Source organism: Cynocephalus volans, chromosome 9 (genome assembly GCF_027409185.1).
Source record: "Cynocephalus volans isolate mCynVol1 chromosome 9, mCynVol1.pri, whole genome shotgun sequence".
Taxonomy (NCBI): Eukaryota; Metazoa; Chordata; class Mammalia; order Dermoptera; family Cynocephalidae; genus Cynocephalus; species Cynocephalus volans.
This window is the reverse complement of record NC_084468.1, coordinates 44,815,131-44,840,696: the sequence shown is the minus strand read 5'-3', so window position 1 is coordinate 44,840,696 and position 25,566 is coordinate 44,815,131. Positions and strand designations below refer to the sequence as shown.

General features: G+C 37.7%; 1 protein-coding gene across 2 annotated transcripts in view; it reads left to right on the top strand.

Annotated features, from left to right (window-relative positions):
- The window catches only part of SCFD2 (sec1 family domain containing 2), a 425,850-nt gene that overhangs the window by 66,109 nt on the left and 334,175 nt on the right, over nucleotides 1-25,566 (top strand). For both annotated transcript variants that reach the window (XM_063108339.1, XM_063108340.1), the window contains exons 3-4: nucleotides 439-566; nucleotides 22,517-22,692. In XM_063108339.1, coding sequence (XP_062964409.1) covers nucleotides 439-566; nucleotides 22,517-22,692 — 304 coding nt within the window. The remainder of the gene's footprint in view (nucleotides 1-438; nucleotides 567-22,516; nucleotides 22,693-25,566) is intronic.

The window sequence follows — 25,566 nt, the reverse complement described above, 5'->3', positions numbered from 1 at the left end:
TGATTGCTTTGTATATTTTAGACAAGAATATTTTCTTGAATTGTTATACTGCTTGTATTCACTGATAATCATTTTTAGATGTACATTTAATTTTGGGTTATATAATATTTATCTTATTCTAGCAATGTTGAACAGCAATCTGAAAAACTTAAAGTTCAAAATCTTAAAAAAAATTTATCATATAGTTTTCCCACACTTCTCGTGGCACAATATAGCTTTTCTAACCTTTTCTGGCCTGATTTCATTGTTTCAATTTCTCAATAATTTGTGCCAATTAAATGAATTCGATAGTCTTTCTTTGATCCTAATACTTAGTCTATCAATAGGAAAGACTATATTAGTGCTCAAAAATGATACTTAAGAAATTATTTTGCTTTCAGCCCTTTCCATTATCCCATAGAAATTTATTCTAAAGCTCTTTTTGTGGTTTCACTGCAGTGATACAGAAGCCAAAGCCCTGTGGGAAGCCTTACTAACCACCAAGCACAAAGAGGCAGTGATGGAAGTTCGGAGACATCTAGTGGAAGCAGCAAGCAGAGAAAGTCTCCCAATCAAGATGAGTATGGGTAAGCCTATTCACTTCACACAGGATAGGACAGAGAGTGACCACAGGCCCTGAGGGAGCTTACTTATGCCCACTCTGAACTGCGGGCCAACCTAGCCAATATGGAATCTAGGTAAAAGTATTGAAGACATTTGTAAACTGATGAAAGAATAAGGAAGGAATATGTACATACTGCTCTTGGGGCTCAACAATGACCATTTCTTAGTCTCTGCTTTGGGAACTGTAGGAGAGTCCTTCCTTGTATAGAATAATTTTTTTTAGTTTCTTAGTTGATCTAGAACTATCAAAATGGGTCTGGAACACCTCCCCTTAATTTTATTCTAGCCCTACTTTCCTTCCCGCTCCCCTCAACCCCCATCCCGCCTTTTCCCACTTTTGGTAGCTGATAGCTCTTTTATTGGTTTTCAATTAATAAATGAACTATTGTACTGAAAAAACAAGTGGGCAGACAGACATGCTCTGTCCTGGCCCCTCACCCTTAGAGTAGTCTGCTAATTGTCCAGACATGTAAGTGTTATCAGTTCTTCCCTAGGGGATTACATACCTCATTTTCCCCATTTCTCACTTTTTTTCATGTCCAGTTTTGTCTTTGGTATTAGAAGAATATGGCTGCAATGAAATTTAAGTTTTAAATGGCTTTTTTTCTTTTGATCAAAAAGTCAGAGAACCACAGAGCTAATGTTTCCCTTTTAGAAAAGGAATTTGGCTTTTTACTTTTTTTGTTTTTTAAAAAAAAAATTAAATAAGTTTAGTAATATGGTAATATTTAAATACGGGTATTGAATCTGGTTTATAGGTAGAATTTATTTCTGGAAACTTGCAAAAATTTATTTCTTTATTTTAAAAATAAGATTTCTCTCTTATAATCTGCTCTTAGGTATCCAGTAAATATTAGTATATCTTACTGGATAGGAAAAAGTTTCTTGGCTGAGATTCATAGCCCAAGTTTTTTTTTGTTTTTTTTTTTAATTACAGAAAACTATTTATTTATTTATTATTAGGGTTTTTTTTTTTGCATTCTATGATGTTGCAAAGCAATTGAGAGGGCAGGAGATAGGGAAAGGGGAAGGAAATGTGATGGGAGAAGGAGGAAGGAGGAGGGGCAGTATTGAGGACTGTGACACCCCCCACATTCCCACAGGGGAGACCAGGGAGCTTCCAGCGGTGGATTGGTCATTGCTGGTCAGGGTGTAGATGTCAGGGATGTGTGGCAAAAGCTCTTGCCTCCCACCTCCCCAACTCGGGAACCCGGGGCCTTTCTTGCCGCAGCTCAGTGGTCATCTCTGGGTTGGCTGTGTGTGTTGGGCAGGGGGCATGGCCGAGGCCCTCAGCCCCACAACGCCCTGGCTTGAGAGAGCCCAGGGCGCTTCTTGTGGTGCATAGCCCATGTTCTTGATTGCTTATGGGGCAAACTTTGAAACAGAACAAAATTTTGGAAGTAGAAGAATGTGGATGAACATTAGAGGAAAAATGTTACAGGGCCATAATATGAAAAGAAAATCATGACTCTTAGTGTATTAGGTGACTATATATGAGGGCTTTAAGGAACATAATGATGATAAGAAAAGTGAAAATAACTGACATTTATTGAGTTCTTACAATGTGCTAGGACTTGTAACTCTTTACATGTGTTGTAGTATTTAATCCTTATAGTAATTTTATGAGATAGATACCATTAGCATCCTATTTTTCAGATAAGGAAAGTGAAGCAGAGAAAAAGTAAGTTGCCCAAGGTCATACATCTGATAAGGGATAGGACTAGAATTCAAATCCAAGCATTCTGATGCCAAAGAATGTTCTTTTCATTTATAACATCATCCTAATTCCGTATAACCAATGCTGGAAGTCCTACATGTTTTGGAGCAGAAATAAAGTTGCCGCTTTGTGACCATCCAGGCATTTGACTATTAACTCTAGTTCCCTCCCTCCCTTCCTTCCTTCCTTCTCTTTCTACACATCAATAACAAGCATATTCACTTTCAAGAGTTCCTCATTCATAAGTATATTGAAACAAGAACTAATTCATATTTTGAATCAAGAAAAAAGGAATGTACAAAGGGTATTGATAATGTTAATTTATATTGTGTTTCAGTGATATAAACATGATGCTATCACAGAGCATAAATCAATTTTTTTTTTTATTATTGCTTATGAATTTTCATGGAGTACAAAGCAAATTGTCACCACTTGTGCCTAAGATGTGATGGCCAGATCCATACTGGCAGCAGGCCCATTACCACAAATTGTGATGATACCCCATGTCCCCCACCCAATTATCCCCCCAATTATCCCCGATCTCTCTCCCCAACCCCCTTTCCCAACTCCACTTTGTACCGCTAGGTATGTTCTCTCCCTCTGCAAGTTCAACACACCACTGTGGTCTTTCTTTCCTTCCTTCTTTCTCTCTTAGCTCCCACCTATGAGTGAGTACATATGGTATTTATCCCTCTGTGTTTTGCTTATTTCACTCAACATAAGTTTCTCCAAGCTCATCCACATTGTTGCAATTTCATTCTTTTTTAGGGCACAGTAGTATTCCATGGTGTATATATACCATAATAAATCAACTTTTGTTGCTTAATGCAGGACTCTTGTGTTGTAAGACACTCTCCCACAAGAAATGCACTTACACGCCACTCGTGCAGAAAAGGGCAGTTTATTCTCTACAGCTGGCCAGCGACCTTCTCCCAAGGGGCAACCAAGGAAGAGCAGTGTTGGGCTTTGGGGTTTTTAAAGGCAAAAACTACATCCCGTTGGCACACAGGTTTGTCCAGGTGCACAAAGCAAGCTAGGGAGCTAGGTCACAGAGGCCTAGAATGAGCCATTCGAGCAGTCAAGCATGCAAGTTTTCATTGTCTATGGTTTCTGTTCCCATGTAATAATTCACTGTGTATGGCTCCTGTTTCTATGCAACTTTTTTTTGTTTCTATGTGAAAGTCAATGGCTTTTTCTGCAGAAGGGGGGGGGTAGTCTGCAGGTCAGTCAGGGGGCAAAACGGAGTTACTTAGGTTAAGTAAGCAATTCTACAGAAGCAGATAGTGTACCTTATGAGGGTGTAGGGAGCTCTATTTCACTTGAAAGATCAAAAAACTTTTCTAAAGGGATGTATCTTTTAAAAATTATGAGAGCCAGAAATTTGTAAAAAAAAGATGGGGAACCCCATAAGGAATTCAAATTTAAGTGTTTGAATTTTCTGTCAACCCAAAAGAAAAAAAATTAGATAAAATGGTTTGCTTTGTCCTAAAACTCCAGACATTGGGATGGAAAAGGAGAGAAAAGAAAAAGAGAAAGCAGATGATTGTTAGCAAACTTTTGTAGGAAGGACCAAAAAGATTGGCTGAAAGCACACTCTATCTATTTGCCAACTACAATTTAGTAAAAGATAACACAGTATGGCTACCCATTTCTGCTTCATATCACTGGACAGAATTTCTTGTGTGCCTCATTTCCATAAACAGATACGTTACTGTGAACAGTAAGGAAAAGAGCTGGAGCTTTTAAACATAGTAAAACATTGATATCTGAAAACTGCCTGTTATATACCTTATCATTACAAAAAAAAAAAAAAAAAAAAATTATCCTCTGGTATCCTAAATGGCGGGAATGTTTTTCTAGCAGCACTTAAAACTCCGAGATGTACTTTAAGCTATGCACTGTTCTCCTATCCCCTGCTATAAATTCTACTGAAGTATAAATTTTTCTGACTGTGATAGAGGCTTCTGGTATTTTTAGATATTAAACAGATGTTAATCCTAGACTGAGGATTCCCATGTATTTAAATTCACTGAGAGGGATCCCATGATTGAAACCTCAGATCTTAAATGTAAAATTTCTCAGTACAAGGTAAGTTCATATTAAAACATTATGAGCACCAAGAGAAATAAACACCATTCTCTTAAAGAAAAAAAGTTTAATTGCTAAAACAAAGAAAAAATTCATTTTATCATTGCACATATAAACATATGCCATCTTTCTGAGAACTTGTTATTAAATTATCAGTTAACCAGATAGATATTTTCCAGAAAAGTGACTTTCAAAACACTAAAACTGAATCGTATTTTTCTCACTGGCTTTCATAATGAAAAATGTATTCTGAAAGTAAAAAACAAATAGACACTAAAAAATCCATTTGTTTGAATCCAAAATGGCTGTTCACCGAAGAAATGAATAGAAGATGCCCATCTCAAACTCTGATACATTTTACAGAGAATCTTTTTCTGGAATACCATTGTGTTTGGGGGATCCTCACTGGTTTGTCCTATAGCTCCCTGTATAATGGACATATGCCCAGTGTTTAATGGGTGGCAGAAAGATCCTGTTAGAGCTGAAATGAAGATTTTTTTTTTATGATTTTGTCCTTTCTTTTGCAGCCAGATTTCTTGAAAGGATGTTCTGTGCTTGATGCCTCTTTCTTTATTATTATCTTTCTTATTAATGTAGTGCAGTCTGGCTTCTGACACTTTTTTACTGAAAAGTCTCTCAGACCATTAAATATAAGGACGTTTTTCTCAGTCTTCATCCTTCTTGACTTCCTTGAAGCATTTGCTACTAGACTATCGCCTCTTTCTTATCTCTCTCTCTGTTTTCTGTAGCTTTAGGGTCTCCTGATTGTGCTGGAGTACAAAGTCAATAATATCTGGGGGTGAATCACAGTTCTCCCACTAATTAGCCAAACTTCAACTTCTTTATCCATAAAAATGGGAAAAATATCTTTTTCCTGGAATTTTAAAGAAGAATGAGAGCTTCAATCAGAGTGAAGGTTATGACTATCAAGCAAACTAGAATTGGTGTGCTGTGGTTATATTTTCTCTCTATGGGAGAATTTACATGGGAAACCAAATTGTAAGAAAGTTGTTTGATGAGGGTGAAATCAAAGCAAACAGATCAAATTAGAAGACTTCCCTCTTCTTTCTGGGAAATGTACTTATTTTTTCTTTCCACTTCATTTGTCTTTTCCTATGCTTTATGCTGATACTGCCCTTCTGATAACACAGTCTTTCCTTGTGTAGTATTCTAAATAGTTTTTCCATATCCAGCTTAGTTCTGATTACATTCCATTATCTCTTCCCTGACTCTATTTAACCCCCCACCCCGAATCTCCTGGACTGTATTTGGGAATCTCAACCTCTGTGGTCACACTTTTATAGAAAAATCGCTTGAGCTACATTTCCAGGTGATAATCTGATCCATTACATTGTGATACTTCTTAATTTGCTCTCCTAGTTCTGGGACACCTAGTATTAGCCCCATATACTCCCCACTATTTTCTCTTTTCCAAGATAAAATGTGATGAGTTCTTTCAACCATTTGTGAAAAGACAAGCCTTTCCCACCTTTTACCATCACAACTGCCTTGAGATCGGAGCCACTGGCAAAGCTCTAGTTTGTTAACATTCATCCTAAAATGTGAATTCTAGAGCCGAACACAGATGTTGTCTTTTTCTTCCCCTATTTTGGACTCTATACTTCTCTTAATGAAGCCCCAGATAAGATTAGTGATTTTTGTTACCCATCAATGCCACACCTACCATCATTTCCAGCTGTCAACATTTAGCAATAGTGGCTTTGAAAAACAGCAATACATCAAAACACTCTAAAATTTTATTTGATACATACTTTTTTTCGACATCACCAAGAATGCTCTACTTTCTGTTTTGGGTACTTGAGTGTATCCTGTTCTGGCTGGATAACAGTTGTGTTTTGATTTGCATTTGAATCTTTTGTCTTCATTGTAGAGAATTTTGTCTGGAATTTAGGGGAACATGTGTGCATGCACATCTGTGTGTGTGTGTGTGTGTGTGTGTGAGAGAGAGAGAGAGAGAGAGAGAGAGAGAGAAAATGAAGGAGACAGAGACAGAGAGACAGAGAGACTGAAATGGTGGGGAGATGGGGAGATTGCAAAACTTTGCAAAAAGGATAGGTTAAAACCTAAGACCAATATATCATGTGACATATGGTAATTTAGAAATGATGAGAAAATCCAGATGCCTCATAGGTCACCTATACTGGTTACTAACTCTTACACATCTTTGTCTTCATGTGTTAGCTGTTACTACAATTTGGAGAATGGGGAGGGAATTAGCTTTTATGGAATAGCTACTTTGTTTCAGGTACTGTAACAGAAATTTTGCATTATTTCTTTCATTTAATGCTCCCAATAATCTTGTACGTTTGTTACTTTTTTTTACTCCCATTTCACAGACAGGGAAAACTGAGAGACCGAGAAAGGTGAAGTTTCTTTTCCTGGATTACTGTGCCAGTTGTTAAGTTATTGTCTCTCAGATCTAAACTCGCCATTCTGCTTCATGGCACTTGGACTGGGACTCTACAGACCCAATTTCTGCTTTTCCAGCTGGTTTCCTGTTAAGTTATGCTAATAAGGGGTGCTAGAGGGAGACTGCAAGATTGGAGGGGGAACAAGCTTGTGAGTGTCATGCCAACAATACTGCTTCCCCCCAGCAGTGGCAGGTCCTTCCTGTTGTAGCAGTTGAATCCAGTTTGCAGTTCTTCAAACATTTGCAGAATCAGCTTCACGGCACCCCCTCCTCAGAGGTGCCAGCCCAGAGTAGTGCTCCATTCACAGAGGTCTGAGTTTCAGCTCATAGGTCCCCATGTTTATAAGTTTTAGTAACTTCTACCTCTTCCCTTTGTTTCTTCCACTCTAGTGGTGATAGCTGCTTCTCATAGTTGCTACCATCATGATACCTTGGAGTTCTCTTTTTATTCTTCAAGTTACCCTGTTAAAAATTCTGTAAATTAAAATATTCTCTGTTCACATAGCTGATGTGTTTCCTGCCTTCTGGCTGGGCCCTGACTGATACAGTCACATAGCAAGTAAGCCAAGATGCAAAGCTGGATCTGTCTGACTTCTAGATCAGGCCTCTTTCCAGATTGAGAAGTCAAATGTCTGGGGGTGGAGGATGGGGAGGTTAACATATACAGAGCTATAAACCCTGATATGATTGTGCCATCCCCCTACTGAAAACCCTTTGATGGTTTCCCATTGCCTCAAGATAGTTTCCAAACTCCTAAGCACATTATTTATAAAAATCTTTCTGCCTTCTAGCCTCACACTGTACCTCTCTACTCCCATTGCTTCCCATTTCTATTCCCAATCCCCAGCTTAAACTTTTGCAGATCCAGGTCTTTGTTGTCTTTGCCTGAAATACTTATGCTTTCATTTGATTGTCCCTCCAGATCCACTGTCCACCCTTCTCTACCTGTGACTCTGAAGGCTGACCTTTATGGACTGCCTCAACAGGCTTTCCTGTCCTTCGCCTCTCAGTTGGATTTGGCCAGTGGGAGGCATGGGCAGGAGATGTAGAGGATGGGAGGAGAGTATTCTTAGGATATTGTTTGCCTGGCTTCTTCCCTGCCAGGATGCAACTGGTTGCATCTCTCTACCCTTCCCTTGTTGGGTTTTTTTTTTTTTTTTTTAACACTTGATTTCCCTTACCCTGCACTCTCATAAAAATTCTTTTATTAAGTTCTCCTCATTTTCCCTGTTGGACTGTGTCATCTTTTTCTTGCCAAGACCTTGATTAATATAACCACTCACCTTCCAACACATGCTCCTATGCACAGAGACATATACACATACACAAGCACACATCTTTCCTGTCAACACCCATCTTATTTTTCATGACCTAATACAAATATCACTTTCTCCATGGAACTATATCTAATTCCCTTCTTACCTGCTTCCCACCCTCTCCTCAGCAGGCTGAATTGATTGTTCTGGCTTCTAAGGACCCGCAGCTCATTTTCTTGTTGATTTCTTAGCACCTACCACAGTATAATGTAGTTCAGTATGTGTGGATCCAAAACCTTGCTAGCCAGTGTCCATATCATGTTCTTCGTTGGCCATTTGACTTGGTACATAGAGGTGGCTTAGTACTTGTTGGTTTAATGAATGGATTGCCTGATGAGCATGGTGAGTAATAGACAGTTAATTAATATTTCTGTTTTCAGTTATACACATTTTTATTTCTGTTCCCAAATTTTCTTTCTGATATTTCTTGTTCTTCTTGATGTCTCTGTAACCTCTTCTTTTTTGAGCTCTTTTCCCTTCATCTTCGTGTCACTCTGCTCTTCTGATATCTTTCTCTTTCTGATAATTGTTTTAAATCTTCTCTTCCTTACTTCTAGTTTACTAAAAGACTGTAGTTATATTTGTATCTCCTATTATGCCTTGCACATAGATGCTTAGTTAATGACCGCTACTGATCTTAGAGCATTGCTCTACTTATATGCCCTATTCCTGGCAAAAGAATTCCTATTTCCTTTGATTCAGTCTCCTGGCTTTTCCAATACTCTCCCAACACGTTCTTCATCATATCTCTTATCCCCTGCCATCCTCTCTAATAAATAACATCTTATATTCCTATCAGTACTGTTTTTGTTTATACTGCTATTACTGCAATTACTTCCAGTAATAATTGGGTAGCTGGGGCTGGAATATCTTCTTCCATTTCTTTACTTTCAGCCTATGTGTGCCCTTAAAGCTAAAGTGGTCTCTTGTGGGCAGTATATAGTTGGATCCTGTTTTTTTAATCCAGTCAGCCATTCTACATTTTTTGATTGAAGACTTCAATACATTTATATTCAAGGTTATTATTAATAGGTAAGGACTTATTTATACCATTTTGTTAATTGTTTTCTGGTTGTTTTATAGATTCTTTGTTCCCTTATTTCTCTCTTATTATTGTCTATCTTTGTGATTTGGTGGTTGTCTGTAGTAGTAAGTTTTGCCTCCTTTCTTTTTCTTGTTTGTGTATCTCCTGTAGTTTTCTGCTCTGTGGTTACCATGCGCTTACATAAAACATCTTATTGTTATAATAGACTATTTTAAGCTGACAACAATTTAACCTCAGTTGCATACAAATACTCTGCAATTTATATTTTTGTTGTCAGAATCTACATCTTTTTAAAATTGTGTGTTCCTTAACAACTTATTGTAGCTATAGTTATTTTTGACTATTGTGACTTTTTTTTTCTTTTTTGGTGGCTGCCCTGTTTTGGGATCTAACCCCTTGACCTTGGTGTTATAACACCATGCTCTAACCCACTGAGCTAACTTGCCATCCCCCGTTTTGACTTTTAACCGTGATACTAGAGATCTGAAAGATTTACATGCCTCCATTACAATACTGAACTTTTCTAAATTTGACTATGTATTTATCTCTCCCAGTAAGGTTTATACTTTCATATGTTTTCATGATAGTAAGTATCATTCTTTTGTTTCTGGTTGAAGAACTCCCTGTAGCATTTCTTGTGAGGCAGGTCTGATGGTGATTAATTCCCTCAGCTTTTGCTTGTCTGGGAAAGACTTTATTTCTCCTTCAATGGTGAAGGACAGCTTTGCTGGGTATAGTATTCTTGGCTGGCAATTTTTATTTCAGCACTTTGAATATACCATTTCATTCTCTCCTGGCCTGCAAGGTTTCTGCTGAGACATCTGTTGATAGTCTAATGGCAATTTCCTTGTATATCACTTGAGGCTTTTCTTTTGCTGCTTTTCAAATTCTCTCTTTGTCTTTGACATTTTTATTGCAATGTATCTTGGTGAGAACCTCTTTGGGTTGAACCTGTTTGGGGACCTTTGAACTTCATGTGTCTGGATGTCCATCTTTCTCCCAAAACTTGGTAAGTTTTTAGCAATTACTTCATGAAATAAGCTTTCTGTGCCTTTTTCCATCTCTTCTCCTTCTGGTACTCCCATAATGCTAATATTTATTTGCTTAATGGTGTTCCATGGTCCTGTAGGATTTCTTCAGTCTTTTTCCTTTTTTCCCCCCTTTTGTTTTCTCTGACTGGATTATTTCAAAAGACCTGTCTCCAAGTTCACAGATTCTCTCTTCTGCTTAATCTAGTCTGCTACAGAAGCTCTCATTGTATTGTTTTTATTTCATTTATTGAATTCTCCAGCTCCAAGATTTCTGTTTGGTTCAGTTCAGATCATGAATTGTTTTCCTGATTTTATTTTATTTTTTTGTCTTTTTCATGACCGGCACTCAGTCAGTGAGTGCACCGGCCAGTCCTATATAGGATCCGAACCCGCGGCGGGAACGTTGCTGCGCTCCCAGCGCCGCACTCTCCTGAGTGTGCCACGGGCTTGGCCCATTTTCCTGATTTTATTGAATTGCCTATTTGTATTCTTTTGTATCTCTCTGTGTTTCCTTAAAATCATTATTCTGAATTCCTTTTCCAGGAAATTTGTAAATTTCCATTTCTTTGGGATCATTTACTGGAGAATTATTGTGTTCCATTGGTGATGCCATGTTTTCTTGCCTTTTTGTGTTTCTTGTGTCCCTGTGTTGATGTCTGCACATCTGGTGAAACAGTCTCCTCTTACACATTTACAGACTGACTTTTGTAGGGAAAAACTTTTATCTGCAGATGATCCCTAGGGTGATGATTGGAAAGGGAGGGTTGGCTTTGTTTCCAGGTGGGCACAGTAGTATTATCTCATGCAGCTGCTTTAGCCGTGGTCATCTATAGGTGCCCTAGTGGCCTAGGCTGCTGGAATTTGTGGCAGAATGGTGGCAGGGTAGGTTGTTAGGGTTCCTAGTGGTAAGAGATTTTGGGGTCCTCCTATTCTCTTTTTCACTACAGTGGGAAGACTTAGCTGAGGGGAATCCCTCCTAGTTTTGGGTCTGACATGACTCATAGGCAGCTGCAGCAGTGCTGTGTTCCAGGGCACAGGCACTCAGAGTGGCTGTGGAACTGGGTTCCTGAGGTCAGGGTCTTGCTTAACTGCTGTGGTATCTACAATGTGGTCACAGGCTCATTCTCTGAGGTACAAGTGAATGTAATTCTCCTGCAAAGCCAGGGACTACAATTCTGAAGCACTCCACATTAGCTCAGGCTCAGGGGGCAAGGATGTAGCTGTGTCTCTGATCCTGAGGGTCAGGGCACAGTACCAACATGTTCCAGGGAAGAAGGGGTGTCCCAGAGGCTCAGGTTAAAGGGAGCAGGTCACAGCTGCAATTCTGGTCCTGGAGCCAACAGGGCTTAATGACATCTAGGGCACCAGGAAAGGCAGTATCATATAGTGGTGACCCTGGATCCTGGGGCAATGTGACATGGCAGTGATCCAGGCTCTGTGGGGCTAGGTGCAGCAGCACCAAGAACTCGGGAATGGTGGGGTGTAGCTGTGGGGTGTGCTTCAGAGGGTGGGAGCAGTCCAACATGGCTACTCTTCCCAGAGAGGAAGAGCACCTCAACAACTCAGACTCTAGAGGGTTAGTCCAAATCCAGGGAGGCAGACAGCTGTGGCTGTTCAGCTCAGAGGGTGGGATGGCACAGCTTAGCCAAGGTTCTGTTTCCCTGAGGCGAAAGGCACCACATCAGCTGAAGTGCCTGAGGGCACAGCTGCTCCACTGGGCCAGGGCTCAAGTTCTCTGTATTAGCTAGGATGTGGCTGCTCCACTGGGCCAGGGCTCCGGGTGTCTGGGGGATGAGCTGCCTGGGGATTCTGCTTCTCTGCCAGTCTGAGGCTCTGTGTCCCTGAGGGACAGTGCATTATATTGGCTCAGGGAGCATGGCTGCTCTGTTGGGCTGAAGCTTAGATTCCCAGGGAAAAGGGGACAGCCACTGGGTTGGTTCAGGTGTCAGGAACATGGCTGCTCCACCGGAACTAGGCTTCTACTAGCCAGTGCTGGGGCATTGTAGCAACTGGAATAGGGGAGATGACTGTTCTCAGATGGTAGGGAGCTGCAGCAGCTTGGCTGGGGAATGGCACACTACAGTGTGTGCGAACATGGAGCAATGACAGTGGATCCTTGGGGATGAGGGGATGCAGTGGCTGCTGTCCTTTGGAGCAGGATGTACTCTAGCAATGGTTCTGGTTTCAGTAGGGCACAGCACAGTAGCAGCTTGAGCCACAACCTGGACTTCTTCTCAGGAATAGTGCAGCTGTTTGGACCCTGGCAGCTCCATAAGCTGGGCTCAGGGACTATGTGGACTGCAGGATTCTTCAGTAGCAAAGACTGCAGGTGTCTGTGGTATTGATGAAGGCCATTGGGGCCTCCTGCTTACTTTTTTCCACAGGGAGAAGTTTCTCCTGGTTCCAAGCTTATCCTGACTGGGGGAAAGGTACGATGGAGGCGAGGTATTTTCTTCCCTTCTCTATGTGACCATCCTGTGTTTTTGTGCCCCACAGGGCTTCTGCCACTTCCTTGCTGTACTATACTCCAGTGCTCTCCTTTAGCCACTTTTGTTAAAATGTAGTTGTTTATTCATCATTTTGGTCCTTTGTGTGTGTGCATGTGGGTGGGGGAGGATGAGTGTTAGGCACCTCTAGTCAGCCATCTTTCTTATTAATTTACGTTTTCTCAACATAAGGGATCCTCAACCTAAGAATGTGGGTTAGGAGTTTAAAAATCCTGAGAGAATGATAATGGCAAGAAGGCCCATGGCTGTGGGGTGGGAGATTCTTTATTTAGGGGCTCCCTTGAGAGCAGAAATCTTTTCTAAATTAGAGTGGACCCACCAAGGACATGCTCCTTCCCTGGCAGTCTGGTAATCTGCCTCTGGATAATGGGGGGTGATCTATACATCCCCTTCCATGCTTTCTGCTGAGTTTATAAATGTTGAGGCACTGTTTAAGTTAACCTCAGGAAGATTGCATTTCCAAAGAAAGCCAAACCGTAAATGTTTCTGGTGGTTTTATATTTCACTGTTTTGCACATATAACTTCAGGAAGAGCTGTTTATTTTCTGTTTGTGACCCCTGATCCTGCAGCCATTATTCTTTATTTCCATACTGGCCCTGAAATAGATCTTAGAGCAGATTCTGAATTTTAGACCCATTTGATTGAATTGATTCATATAATTAAAATGTTCTTTTCACATTAGTTTCTTTCTACACTTGTAATTCTGTAGAGCTCAAAAATTTGTGTAACAAGGAACATATACTATTTAAAGGATATCATAGGAAACTTTCTTTGGTATTTATGGTGTTATAAAAATGGACATCAATTTCCAGCTGGGCTTTATCCAACTTTCACTATACAGATGGCTGTATATACTGCCCTTTAAATCCCTGTGGGGGAAGATTTATAATTTCTTCCCTCTTCCCCCTTTAATAACTTGTTTCAATGTCTAATAGTTAACACAAATAGAAAATTTTTTTCTCATGTCTGACTTAAATCTTTCCACCCGCATGTTCACCATATTTCTTTGTCTTTTGACCTCAATTAGGTGGGAAGCTGGCAGTTATTCTTACTCTTCTATTTCTTTATCTGTTGAAAGACAATGCTTTACCAATTGTACAAATCTGTGATAGTAATAAATTTGAATTTTCTGGAGAAAAATACACTTTTGTCCATTTTACATGAGACAGATATTTTGTTTCAGAACCAAGAGAATATTTAAAAAGCAATACTAACACAAGCTTCTAGAACATTCAAATGACAACCTATGTAAAATAAAAAGTGAATGTACAATGCTCCCCTTCTCTTGCCCCCACCATCCTACTCTTCAAACTAACATTTTTTCTTAAATTAGTATCTTGCCTTCCAGGCATTTTCTCTGTAATTTGGTAAGAAAAGTAAAAAAAATAAAATAAAGGTGTGTACTAACAGTATGGCAATGTGGTTTCTGTTTTGAATTTTTTCTCACTTTAAGAGTTTTCGCTATCCATCATAGAATACCATGAAGGAAACTTAATCACACAACATGCTTCATTTTAAACATGTATTAGTCTGTTTTGTGTTGCTTATAACAAAATACACGGAACTGGGTAATTATAAAGAAAAATGAAATTTATTGCTTACAGTTTCTAAGTCTGAGAAGTCCAAAGTCCATCTGGTGGAGGTGACAGTGACCCAGGGATCTCACACTGCAAGATGGTGGAAGCAGAGAGAGCAGACAGAGTGAGAAAGTCAGACTCTCCTCTTCTTTTAAAGCCCTCAGAACCATGCCCTTGGCCACCACTTTTAATCCATTCACTATGGCATGGTCCTACAATCCAATCACCTATTTAAGGCTCCACCTTTCAATTACCATAATAGGATTTTCCACCCTCTTAACAGTCACAGTGGGGGGCCTAAGATTCTAATACATAAACATGGGGGACACAATTCAAACTTCAGTGAGTTTTGGGGGGACATAATTCAGTCCACTACCCATTACATGTATATATTTAAAAATTATGTTAAATTAAATCAAATTTAAAATGTGTGAGGATGTTGGTACAGCCATGGAAAACTGTTTGACAATATCAAAGCTAAGTATTCACCCACCCGGCAGTTTCACACATGAGTATATATCCAACAGAAATGAGTGCTTATGTACACCAAAAGGCATGTATTAGTATGTTCATAGCATCATTATTTATAATGGCCCCAAACGGTAAAACCTAAATGTGCCTCATCAACAGAATGGGTAAAGATAATCAGGTAGAGCAATAAAACACAATAATAAAAAGAGATTAAGATTTTGGATAATGTTAAACAAAGGAAACCAGATACAAAAGAGTATGTATGTAGGAATCCATTTACATGAAATTCAAACGCAGACAAAAAATGATCAGTTATGATAGAGATAAAAGTAATGACTTACCTAGGCTGGCTGGTGGCTCACTTGGGAGCACATGGTGCTGATAACATCAAGGTCAACTGGTTGAATCCCCCTACTAGCCAGCCACCAAAAAATAAAAATAAAAAATTCTGTACCTTGATCTAGGTGGTGATTACATGGATAGATACATAAGTAAAAATTATTTCAACTGTATACTTAAGATTTGTGTGCTTTACTTTATGTATGTTATACTCCTCACTTCCCACTCCCATTATACCCGAGGCTTCTAAGTCTGGAGTTGTTCATGTCCTTCGGGACAGGTGGCTCCCTCTTTGCTGCAGGGACTTTTCACATATTTCAGGCAAAGCCTTTTATGTGGGGTGGGGATTGATTTTTATTGTTGTTTTGCTCCTTTAATTGTACTCTTCCATACCTCTTTTACCTTTCAGGAATTTATAGTTCATTAAATTTTTTTAAAAAATACTTGATGATGGTTTTACTATATAGAAAAAGTCAGAGTTCAATTATTGCTATAATTGCTTGAATGTTCTCATTTCTGTTATTTCTCCATTTTCTCATATAATTAAGTACAGTTATGTCTTTCAGCTGGAAATGTTATTCAAACTATATTCTAATATATATGGAGATGTGTGTGTGTGTTTGTGTGTGTATAGTCTTTTTCATTTGGCTGTGGGGTTTCTTTTTGGGGTGATAAAAATATTATGAAATTACATAGTACTAATGGTTGCACTACTCTGTGAATATACCAAAAACCACTGAATTGTATACTTTAAAGGTGAATATTACAGTATCTGAGTTATATCTTAAGGTATTTTAAAAAAAAGTTCTTGGAAAATAAAGATATTATTGCAAAAATAAAATATTCAGCCAAAAGTTTAAAGATGAATCAAAAAAATCACCTAAAATCTAGGAAGAAGAGGACATTGAAAAAATTAGGGACAAGACAAAAGATATACAGAATCAATCTGGGAGGCCCAAGAACTGTTAGAAGTTTCAGAAAGAGAGAGAAAGCAGAGGATAGGAAGTAAGCAAAGAAATAATGTGAGACTTTCCCAGATGAGAAGAAAAACATATTCAAATTGAATAGGCTTACTGAGAAGCAAGTACAGTAGAAAGAAGAAAAAACCTCTACATTAGACACAATCACTGTGAATCCTGAGTACAAGAGAATGAAAAGATCCTAAGGGCCCCCACATAGAAAAATATAGCTCATTTGCAAAGGAACGAGAATGAGACTAGCACACATTTCTCATCAGCAATGCTGAATGCCAGAGGACAATGACAAGATTTTCAACCTAGACCCAAATAAACTGTCATTAAACTAAGAGGGCAAGAAAAAGTCTTTTCAGACATAAAAGAAGTTTGTTTTCCACACACCTTTTCTGAAGTTACTTGAGGATGTCCAGCAAAACAAGGCAGTACACCAAGAAAGAAAAATCAGGGAATTAAGACAGCGGTGATCCCAGAGAAGAGGGCAAACACAGGAGTTCCAGGCTGAGGGCTGTGCAGAAAGGCCTAGAGAATAATTTGCCTGTAGCGAGACAGGAGAATGAAGGCATTTGGAAGCACGGTATTCAGGGAGACAATGAAAAAATGGTATGAACTCCAAAGATAAAACAGTGTATTTGAGATTAGAATAGTTTAAGGCTTTGACGAAGGCAGATAATGAAAAAAAAAAAAAATGCCATTAGGTGTTCTAGGAGCAAACAAAGGTTATTATATGAATAAAGAAAGGTATTCATAGCACATAATTTGGCTTTGTTGTGAATAGTTATATAGTTTATAGTGACATAAACATTTTGAACTTTTAAAATCAAACTATAAAAAATGCACATACTACTAAACTATGGTTATGGAATAAAATATAAATGTCAATCTTGAGCAGGTTAAAATAAAAGTGCAGATGATTTAAAAGATGAAGGGGAGAAAAGTAAAAGGAATAATAAGGAACCTAATACCTTCTTAGAACATGAACAGCCATAGGATACCATCTGTAGTTGACAGAACAAAAAACAAAGCTTATGTTTATAATGTACGTTACAAAGGTAACCAACAGATGGGGGAAAAAAGGTATTGAAATCTTTTGTCTGCTTTAGACTGTCTCCTGATGTCTTTGTTGGTGTGTATTCCTACTCCTTTTTATTCTTTTCTATCATTCTGATGGGATCTCCTAAGGAAAGGATGTGAACACGTGTGCTCAGGGTAGCCTCTTGAGCCTTTTGTATATTATTTACAAAACTCTTAAACCATCCTGCATATTTATGTAACTGTATACATACATAAGTGATTCTGGCTCTCTCATGTCAACTGCTGAATTATCATTGGAAGTTTTCTCTTATAGTTATCTACCAACTAATAGTTTAATTTTAGTAATGTTGCCTCCTTTGTCTATATATCAGTATATGCATAATATATAATATATGTGCATTCCTGAAAAACTTGTGTTTTGCAAAATCACATACTAGGTATCAGGGCTCATGGCCCAAAAAAAAGAAAAAAAAAAAATTACCATTAGCAGAAGCCCATTCAAAAATCCATACAAACTGGTAATTAGAGCACTTTTAAAAAAGTTAAGAATCTTGATTTAAAATACTAGCAGAGTTTAAAAGACATGCTAAATTTCTATAAATAAATGTTAATAGCAAATATAGGACTTTATGTGAGCAAAATAGTTGCAGGTAGCTTGTTGGAAGGGAGTATAAGAGGAGTTGAGGTTGTTTAGTTCTAGAGGCAAAGGCAAAATGCACTGGAGATCAGGGCGAATCAAACAGGAAGCACTCCTGAGACAGGGCACATGGCCAGCACAGAGCCAAGAGGAAGAGCTGGGGATGAATGGGCACTTCATAGGTACTCAATTCCTCTTGTGGCTTGCTGCGTTCAGCTGTGTTAATTTACTTTGTGTTCAGCTGCTGTTATTTGATGGCACAAAGTGGGGAAAAAAATCACAAATGAACAGATGTGACTTTTGTGTAATATTGACATTATTCCTGTTTGCCAATTGTGTATGAACTAATAAACCAGACTTTTAGTGGAACATTATATTTAAATATTTTAACATATATTGCCTTTATTAAGTTAGAAAATTATTGAAAAGGAGAAAAATGAAATACTGATATTTGTTTTCTGGAAATGCAAGTCTTAAAACACGTCTGTTCATTCAAATTCCACACACTGGGTTTTTATTCATTTTTGCAGATGAATAAAAAACATGCAATGATAGAATGATTATTTCTTATATCAAGAGGGTTTTTAAAAAAATTTAATAGCTAAATATGCTATTGTAGACAAAATTTCTGATGGTGGTTCTCTCTCCCATTATGACGGATTTGGGATTAAATCAACTGACACTGACACTATACTCTTAATTTTAAGAATGCCAGTAAAGAATTATATATGCACAAATATTTTAAATATATTTTACCAAGCCACAAAACAGGTTGAGAAAGCTATAATTTGTCAAGTGTATACAGTAATTGGAAGAATAGGATCCATAATGCACTGAAATTCAATTGAATTCAATATTGTAAGGATTACAGAGAATATTAAAATATAATATTATTATATTTTCCAAATCTGTATTCTTTTCCCCAAGATATAATTATATTTTAATGAGTTTGTTAAATGATAAAGTTTTGTTTTTCTCCTAGCTAAATTGAAATAGAATCCTGTTTTTCTTTCTTAACAATGAAATAAATAAGAAAAATAAAGCCTAGTAACTCTTCTAACTTGAAAACCTCTTTTCAAATGTCAAATGTCACTTTTCAAAATGTTGCTATAGGGCTGGCCCGTGGCTCACTCGGTAGAGTGCGGTGCTGATAACACCAAGGCCCCGGGTTCGGATCCCATATACAGATGGTCGGTTCACTCACTGGCTGAGTGTGGTGCTGACAACACCAAGTCAAGGGTTAAGATCCCCTTACCGGTCATCTTTAAAAAAAAAAAAAAAAAAAAAAAAATGTTGCTATATATATTATGCAGTGTGTTGCAAAGCCTTCTGGGTTGACATTTTAAAATCACCATGTAAATCTGCCTGACAAGTTTGGGGTTTTTTTTGTTTTTTGTTTGTAATGTGAGATATAAATAAATGTTCTGTCCCTTACTTTTTCAACACCTGGTTCTAGTTGGTTGCTGTTTTAGTTGATATTAACTAAGCAGCTCTGCTCAAGTGGTTAGTCTTGCTACAGCATTTTTGTTAGTTTATTTCCATTTGTTTTCTGTAAGGTTGTGATTAAATTTAAAATTTTGAAAGTGTCACTAGCCTATATTTGAAAGCATCTGTGTGAAGTCCTTTTTTATCTAAATTCCAGTTAGCATATAATGGATTTTTAGGGGAAAAAAACCAAACTGATCTCGTGTTAGCGGCATGTATATGTAAGAAAAGGGTATGCAAAGGAGAACAGAAAAGAACAGCAATAGTGAATAATTGCTAAATTCACAATGTACTGTTCTCTTGGCATTTTCTCTTATGAAATATACCCATTTGTTTCTTTAGATCACTTTCCTTATATGGGAAGGTGTCATTATGTAAATATGGTGACTGAGTCTGAGACTCAGCTAGGAAGTGCTAACTGGATGAAAAATTCAACTGTTTTTTTTGTTGTTGTTGTTCTGACCAGTAAGGAGATCGCAACCCTCGGCATGGTGTGGTCTGCACCACGCTCAGCCCTATATAGGATCCGAACCCGCGGCCTCGGCACTACCAGCGCTGCACTTTCCCAAGTGAGCCACAGGGCCGGCCCTCAACTGTTTTTTAATCGAAGACATTCAGCCTTAAAATGAACATGTGGTTATTACAACAGAAATCTAAATAAATTCTCTAAAGATTTTCTCTGGTGATTTCTATTTCCTGCAGTCTCTCTAAAACATATTATAAAACATTATATTATAAATCAATTGTATATATTTTGAGTCTGTATAATTCTTCCTTTTTCAGTTGAGATGGGGTTGGAGAGGTAGACAATTTTCATATCATACAGAACCTTTCATATTTTCAGGACATTTTGTGTTTTTTCTTAGTAGTGCTTATCATGATTAAGTAATTTTATTTGTATTACTGTTAAAACAATGTCTCTCTTGATAGACTAAGCTCTATGTATTCAGAACCCACAGGACTATCACCTGCAGTACAGCGTATAAACAAATACATGGGACTCATGGCAATCTTAAGATTTGAATCTATTTTATATGAAAATTTGTTTTCACATACTTAACGTAATAGGTTTCAAAGGATTTCATTGCATAAGAATGTTAATTATTTGCTCTAAAGGTCCCCATCCTTTAAGAGGGAATAATATGTAATAATTTGAATTAATGAGGAGAATGTCAAGGAGTCATTTGTCTTTATTTGTTGGCCTTAAGGACAGGGATTTTTGTCTGGATTTGTTCATGGTTTTATTCCTAACAGCAAGAACGGTGCCTGGCACAGAAATATATGTTGAATCAATGATTAATAAAAGTTAATGATACTCACAACTCAATAATAAGAGAACAAAACAACCTTATTAAAAAATGAACAAAAGATTTGAATTGACAGTTACCAAAAAAAGATAGAATGGCAAATAAGCACAAGAAAAGATGTTCAATGTCATTAGTCATTAGAATAAATACAAATTAAAACCACAGTGAGATACTGCTACACACTTAGAATGACTAAAATAAAAATAACTGACAGTACCAAGTGCTGGTGATAATGTGAGCTAACTGGAAGTCTCATATGTTGTTGGAGGGACAACCCACATTGGACATCAGTTTGCCAGTTTCTTATAAAGTTAAATGTACACTTAGTGTATGCCCCAGTAACCCACTCTTAGAAATTTATCCAAGAAAAGTGAAAACGTATGTTCGCACACACATACACATGTAAAAACCTGTATGCACATGTTTGTGAAGGTTTTATTTATAATTTCTAAAACCCAGAAACAATCCAAATTATTATTAACTGGTGAATGGATAAATAAATGGCAAAATAAACTATGGTACATCCATACAATGAAACATTACTCATTAAGAGAAGGGAGCAAACTACTAATACAGGCAATAACATGGATGAATTTCAAGTACATTATGCTGAAATGAAAGAAGCCAGCCTCAAATGGCTACATACTATGTGATTCCATTTACGTGACATTCTAGAAAGGCAAAACTATGAAACAAAAATCAGAGAAATGCAGATAAGTGTTCAGCAAGGGCTGGTGTTGGGGAAAGGGAATTGACTCCAAAGAGGAGGAACTTTTTGGAATGATGGAAATGTTCTTTTGTGATCGTGGTTACCCAACTGTGTATGCATTTGTCAAAATTCATAGAACTGTATGCTAGAAAAGGGTGAATAATACTATCTGTAAAGAATACCTTCATAAACCTGACTAAAAAAACAAACAAAGAAAGTGTTAATGAGGCTTTTTTTCTGTTAGTACAAGAGCAAGTAAATTGTTGTCTTGCTGCTTTGAGAATCAGGAATGAACCCACCATGCTCTACCAAGGGACCAAAGAAACTAGTGACACTCACCTCCCTACTTATCATTCCCATTGTTCTTTTTTTTTTTAGATGCTTACCCTGATAAACTGGTAATGAGGAACTTCAAAATTCTTCATCTCCTCAAAAAAATTAATAAAAAGATAGATATGTTGGAGGCCTTTAAGCTTCCTATGGCAGGAATGGAATTTAGCAGATTGGAGAATGGGCAGTGACTCAGTCAAATGTCTGCTATAGACAGAAGATGGACTTAAGGACTCTGACAGAGTGACTCTTCAACAATGTGTGTTTGTGTGTGTGTGCACACGCGCGTGTGTTTCTTATACAATCTCTAGAGTTTTACGAGGTTGGTTCTCTTGTTCTAAATCTAGGTGACCACTCTAGCAAATGTGCTATGTTACTCATACCAAACCTTTCTTCTGATATCTCATTTCCAGTGTTTTTGCCACCCTAGTTCTCATACATTTTTGTTCCATGTAACAGACAGCTTTTATCTTCATGATTATTGTCATAAACTCACTGATATTAATGATAAAGTTTTAGCTATATACATAAAAGATTTCTCCTCTTATTTTATATACATAAACACACAATTAGAAATCTTACCGGCAAGTTGAACTCAACAAATATTTATTGGTACCACTTTGTTTGAAAACTTATTTACAGGGTATTGCAAAGTTATACAATTAATTCTACCAGCAATATGACTTTGGCCAGATCCCATAACATCTGTTTGCTTACATACAAAATGCAGGTAATAGTTAGTATCAAGGAATAAAACAAAGATTCTTACTACGTTGTCGTAAGAATCACAGTAGCTTAGGAAAGTTTGCAGTCAACTCTGAAGTTCTGTGCAAATATAAGACAATGGCATCCTTCTCATTATTTTTACTACTCCTAGAAGAGGGTACACTGATAAATTATTATGTTTCTCCAGGTAGAGTCACTCCAGGGCAGCTCACATCCTATCTTCAGCTCTTCAAGAACAACCTCAAAGCTCTAATGAATCATTGTGGGCTCCTACAGCTTGGGCTGGCCACAGTTCAAACTTTGAAACACCCACAGACTGCCAAATGGGACAACTTTCTGGCTTTTGAAAGGCTCCTTCTCCAGGTATGTTGCTATGGGAGCTTCTTGGGATATTAATAATTAAAGTTTGACTTCCAGGGAAAAACTTTGATGTTTAGTATAGTCTTAGTAATAAATCATTTTGTTGACATGTACCCTGTGGTGTATTCTCTAAGTGCCCACAAATTAAAATTCAAGTAGAAACTTTTTCACACTGTATTAGTCAGGGTTTTCCAGAGAGACAGAATCAATAGGATATGTTATAATTATATGAGAGGGATTTATTAGGGGAATTAGCTCACGCGACTATGAAGAAAAGTCCTACGATAGGTCGTAGGCAAACTGGATGCCGGTAGCGTGGTTCAGTCCAAGTCCAAAGGCCTCAAAACCAGGGAAGCTGATGATGTCCTTGGTGTAAGTCCTGGAACCCAAAAGCTGAAGAGTTTCAAGCTCTGATGTCCATGGACAGGAGAGAAGGGCGTATCCCAGCCCCAGCAGATTGAGAGAGCTTCACCTCTTTCTTGTGTCTTTTGTTCTCTCTGGACTCTCTCTGGACACCGACATTGAGGGTGGGTCTTTCACACCCAGGCCACTCCGACTCTCATACTAATCTCTGCTGGAAACACCCTCATGGACTCAACTAAAAAGATAGCTTTACCAGGTTTCTCAGTATTCCTTCATCTAACCAAGTTGACACCTAGAATTAACTCTCACACACCCTTTTTTTTTTTTTTGACAGTGATGTCTTTGGCTTCTCATATAGTGCTAAGGATATTTTTGGGCATTTGACTAGTTTTTGAAACCCTCTTTGCACTCTTTTGCTATTTGGACCTTTCTTGATCTTCATGACATCTTTATTTGACCTTGGTACTTTTCCTGTAAAATATTACTGCTATTTATACTTCTGATACTAACTAGTCTCTATTTCTTAAACAGCATATAACATGTGCCTTAAAATGATGTTTAGTAGTGTTTATGCAGAAATTTGTGTGGGGGTAGGAACTTTTCGTGACTGATGAAATAGTTTCATGGAAAAATTTTAAAAACAGGTATATTTTTGAAAACTATAAAGTATTTTTAAACATTATAAACTACTTTTAAAAAAGCATAAAGTATAATAAAGCATAAACTTACATAAAATGACAAATATGTACTCTCCACATAGACTCAATACAATTTACTATTTTTTTCATATTTATATTAGATCGTTTTTCATTAAAGAGCTAAAACTAGAGATAAATTTAAAGCATCCTTGATAGTATACCCTTCCCTAATCTGATTCCCCTTTTCCTTTCCCCAGAGGTAATCTCAAGCTCGATTCCTTATTTTTATATTTTTACTAAATATGTATATTCCCATAAATAATACAGAGTATTGTGCTGTGGGTTTTAATTTTTACATAAGTGATATGATATTGTCAATATCCCTAAACAACTTGCTTTTTTTCTCATTTATTTTTAAAATAATCCAAAGTGATGTATGTAGATCTAGTTTATTCATTTCAGCCATGCTGTGAGTATACAAGTTATTTATCCAATCCATATTGATGTTTAGTTAAGCTCTCCCTTTTATGTGTTTGTGTGCATGTGTGTGTGTGATTAGAAAGAATGGTGTGGTGAGTGTCCTGGAACATGTCTTCTGGAAGGTTATATACCTTGGAGAGGATTGTTAGGTCATTGACTATGCATATTGTTCAGTTTACTAATTATCACCAAAAAAATTGAACCAGTTGACCCTTCTGCTAGAAATGGATGGTTTGTTTCTAAGTGTGGTGTCTAGCACTCAGTATTATCAAAGCTAAACATTTTTTATAGTGGGTCGTGCTGTCTCTTTGAATAAAATTGCATTTTTTGACTACTAATGAGGCTGAACATCTTATATTGTATTTATTGCCTATTCAATTTTCCTCTTCTATGAATTGCTCATTCTTCTTATACTTTTGTTTATTGGGTAACAGAAAAACTGTTGCTTTGCATGGCTTTGCCCCCCACGGATTTGTCACCCCACTTCCCCTGGGTGACGGAGATGCAAAGGATTACTCAAAGCCCATCTCTTCCAAGCAGTGAGTGGCCCCAAAGTGGTTAATCTCCTGCCAGAACCCTCGAGAGGGATCCCTTCCTTGGGAAATTAATGCCAAATTGGGGTTCTCTTCCTGTATTTATTTTCCAGACCAGGAAGTTACAGGAAGAGAACAAAGGTTGGGTTATAGTTTAACAGTATGGGCTGGTAACTTTCAGTGAAACAAGTCAGATGACATTCCAGTAAGGCAATTAAGTGGTCTTATCAACAACAGTTTTATCTTAGCAAACATTCATTTCTATACCAATTTCTCAGTATCTTTACATAACAATCAGTGACTAGTCTGTCTTTGAGCCAGCAACCTGGGGTGCCACAATCCTTATCTTGCAACAGAGACTTATAGCCTGAGGGAAATTTCTAGTCCTCCCCAAGGTCAAAATTTGAAACTGCAAGACTTTGGAAAACCAGGCCCTGTGAAGTACATATGCTTTATAGTATATTCCACATCTCCCCTGTTTTATTTATTTAAAAGGAAAAGCAAAAGCTATAGATCAGGTTGGCATAGTTAAGACAAAAAGCATTTTGTTAAAGCAAAGTTAGTATTATTTAGCATGGCAAGTCCTTTTAATTTACTTCAGGTGAGGACTGGTAATGTCATCATCTCTCAGGGCAGCTGCAGCGGCATCACTCCAGGTGCTGTGAATTGGGTGTAATTAGCAATTGTTGAAACTTGGGGAAAGGTATTCTGCTCCATGTAATAGTTGATTCTAAGTTCAGGGAGTTTGTTAATGTTAAAACTGTCCATTATATTACTGTTTCCAAAGCATCTAGTCTTTTGTAAAATTTTTGATCAATTACAAGCCTATTGTATAAGAACAGGATGTCTCATCCAAGTTACAA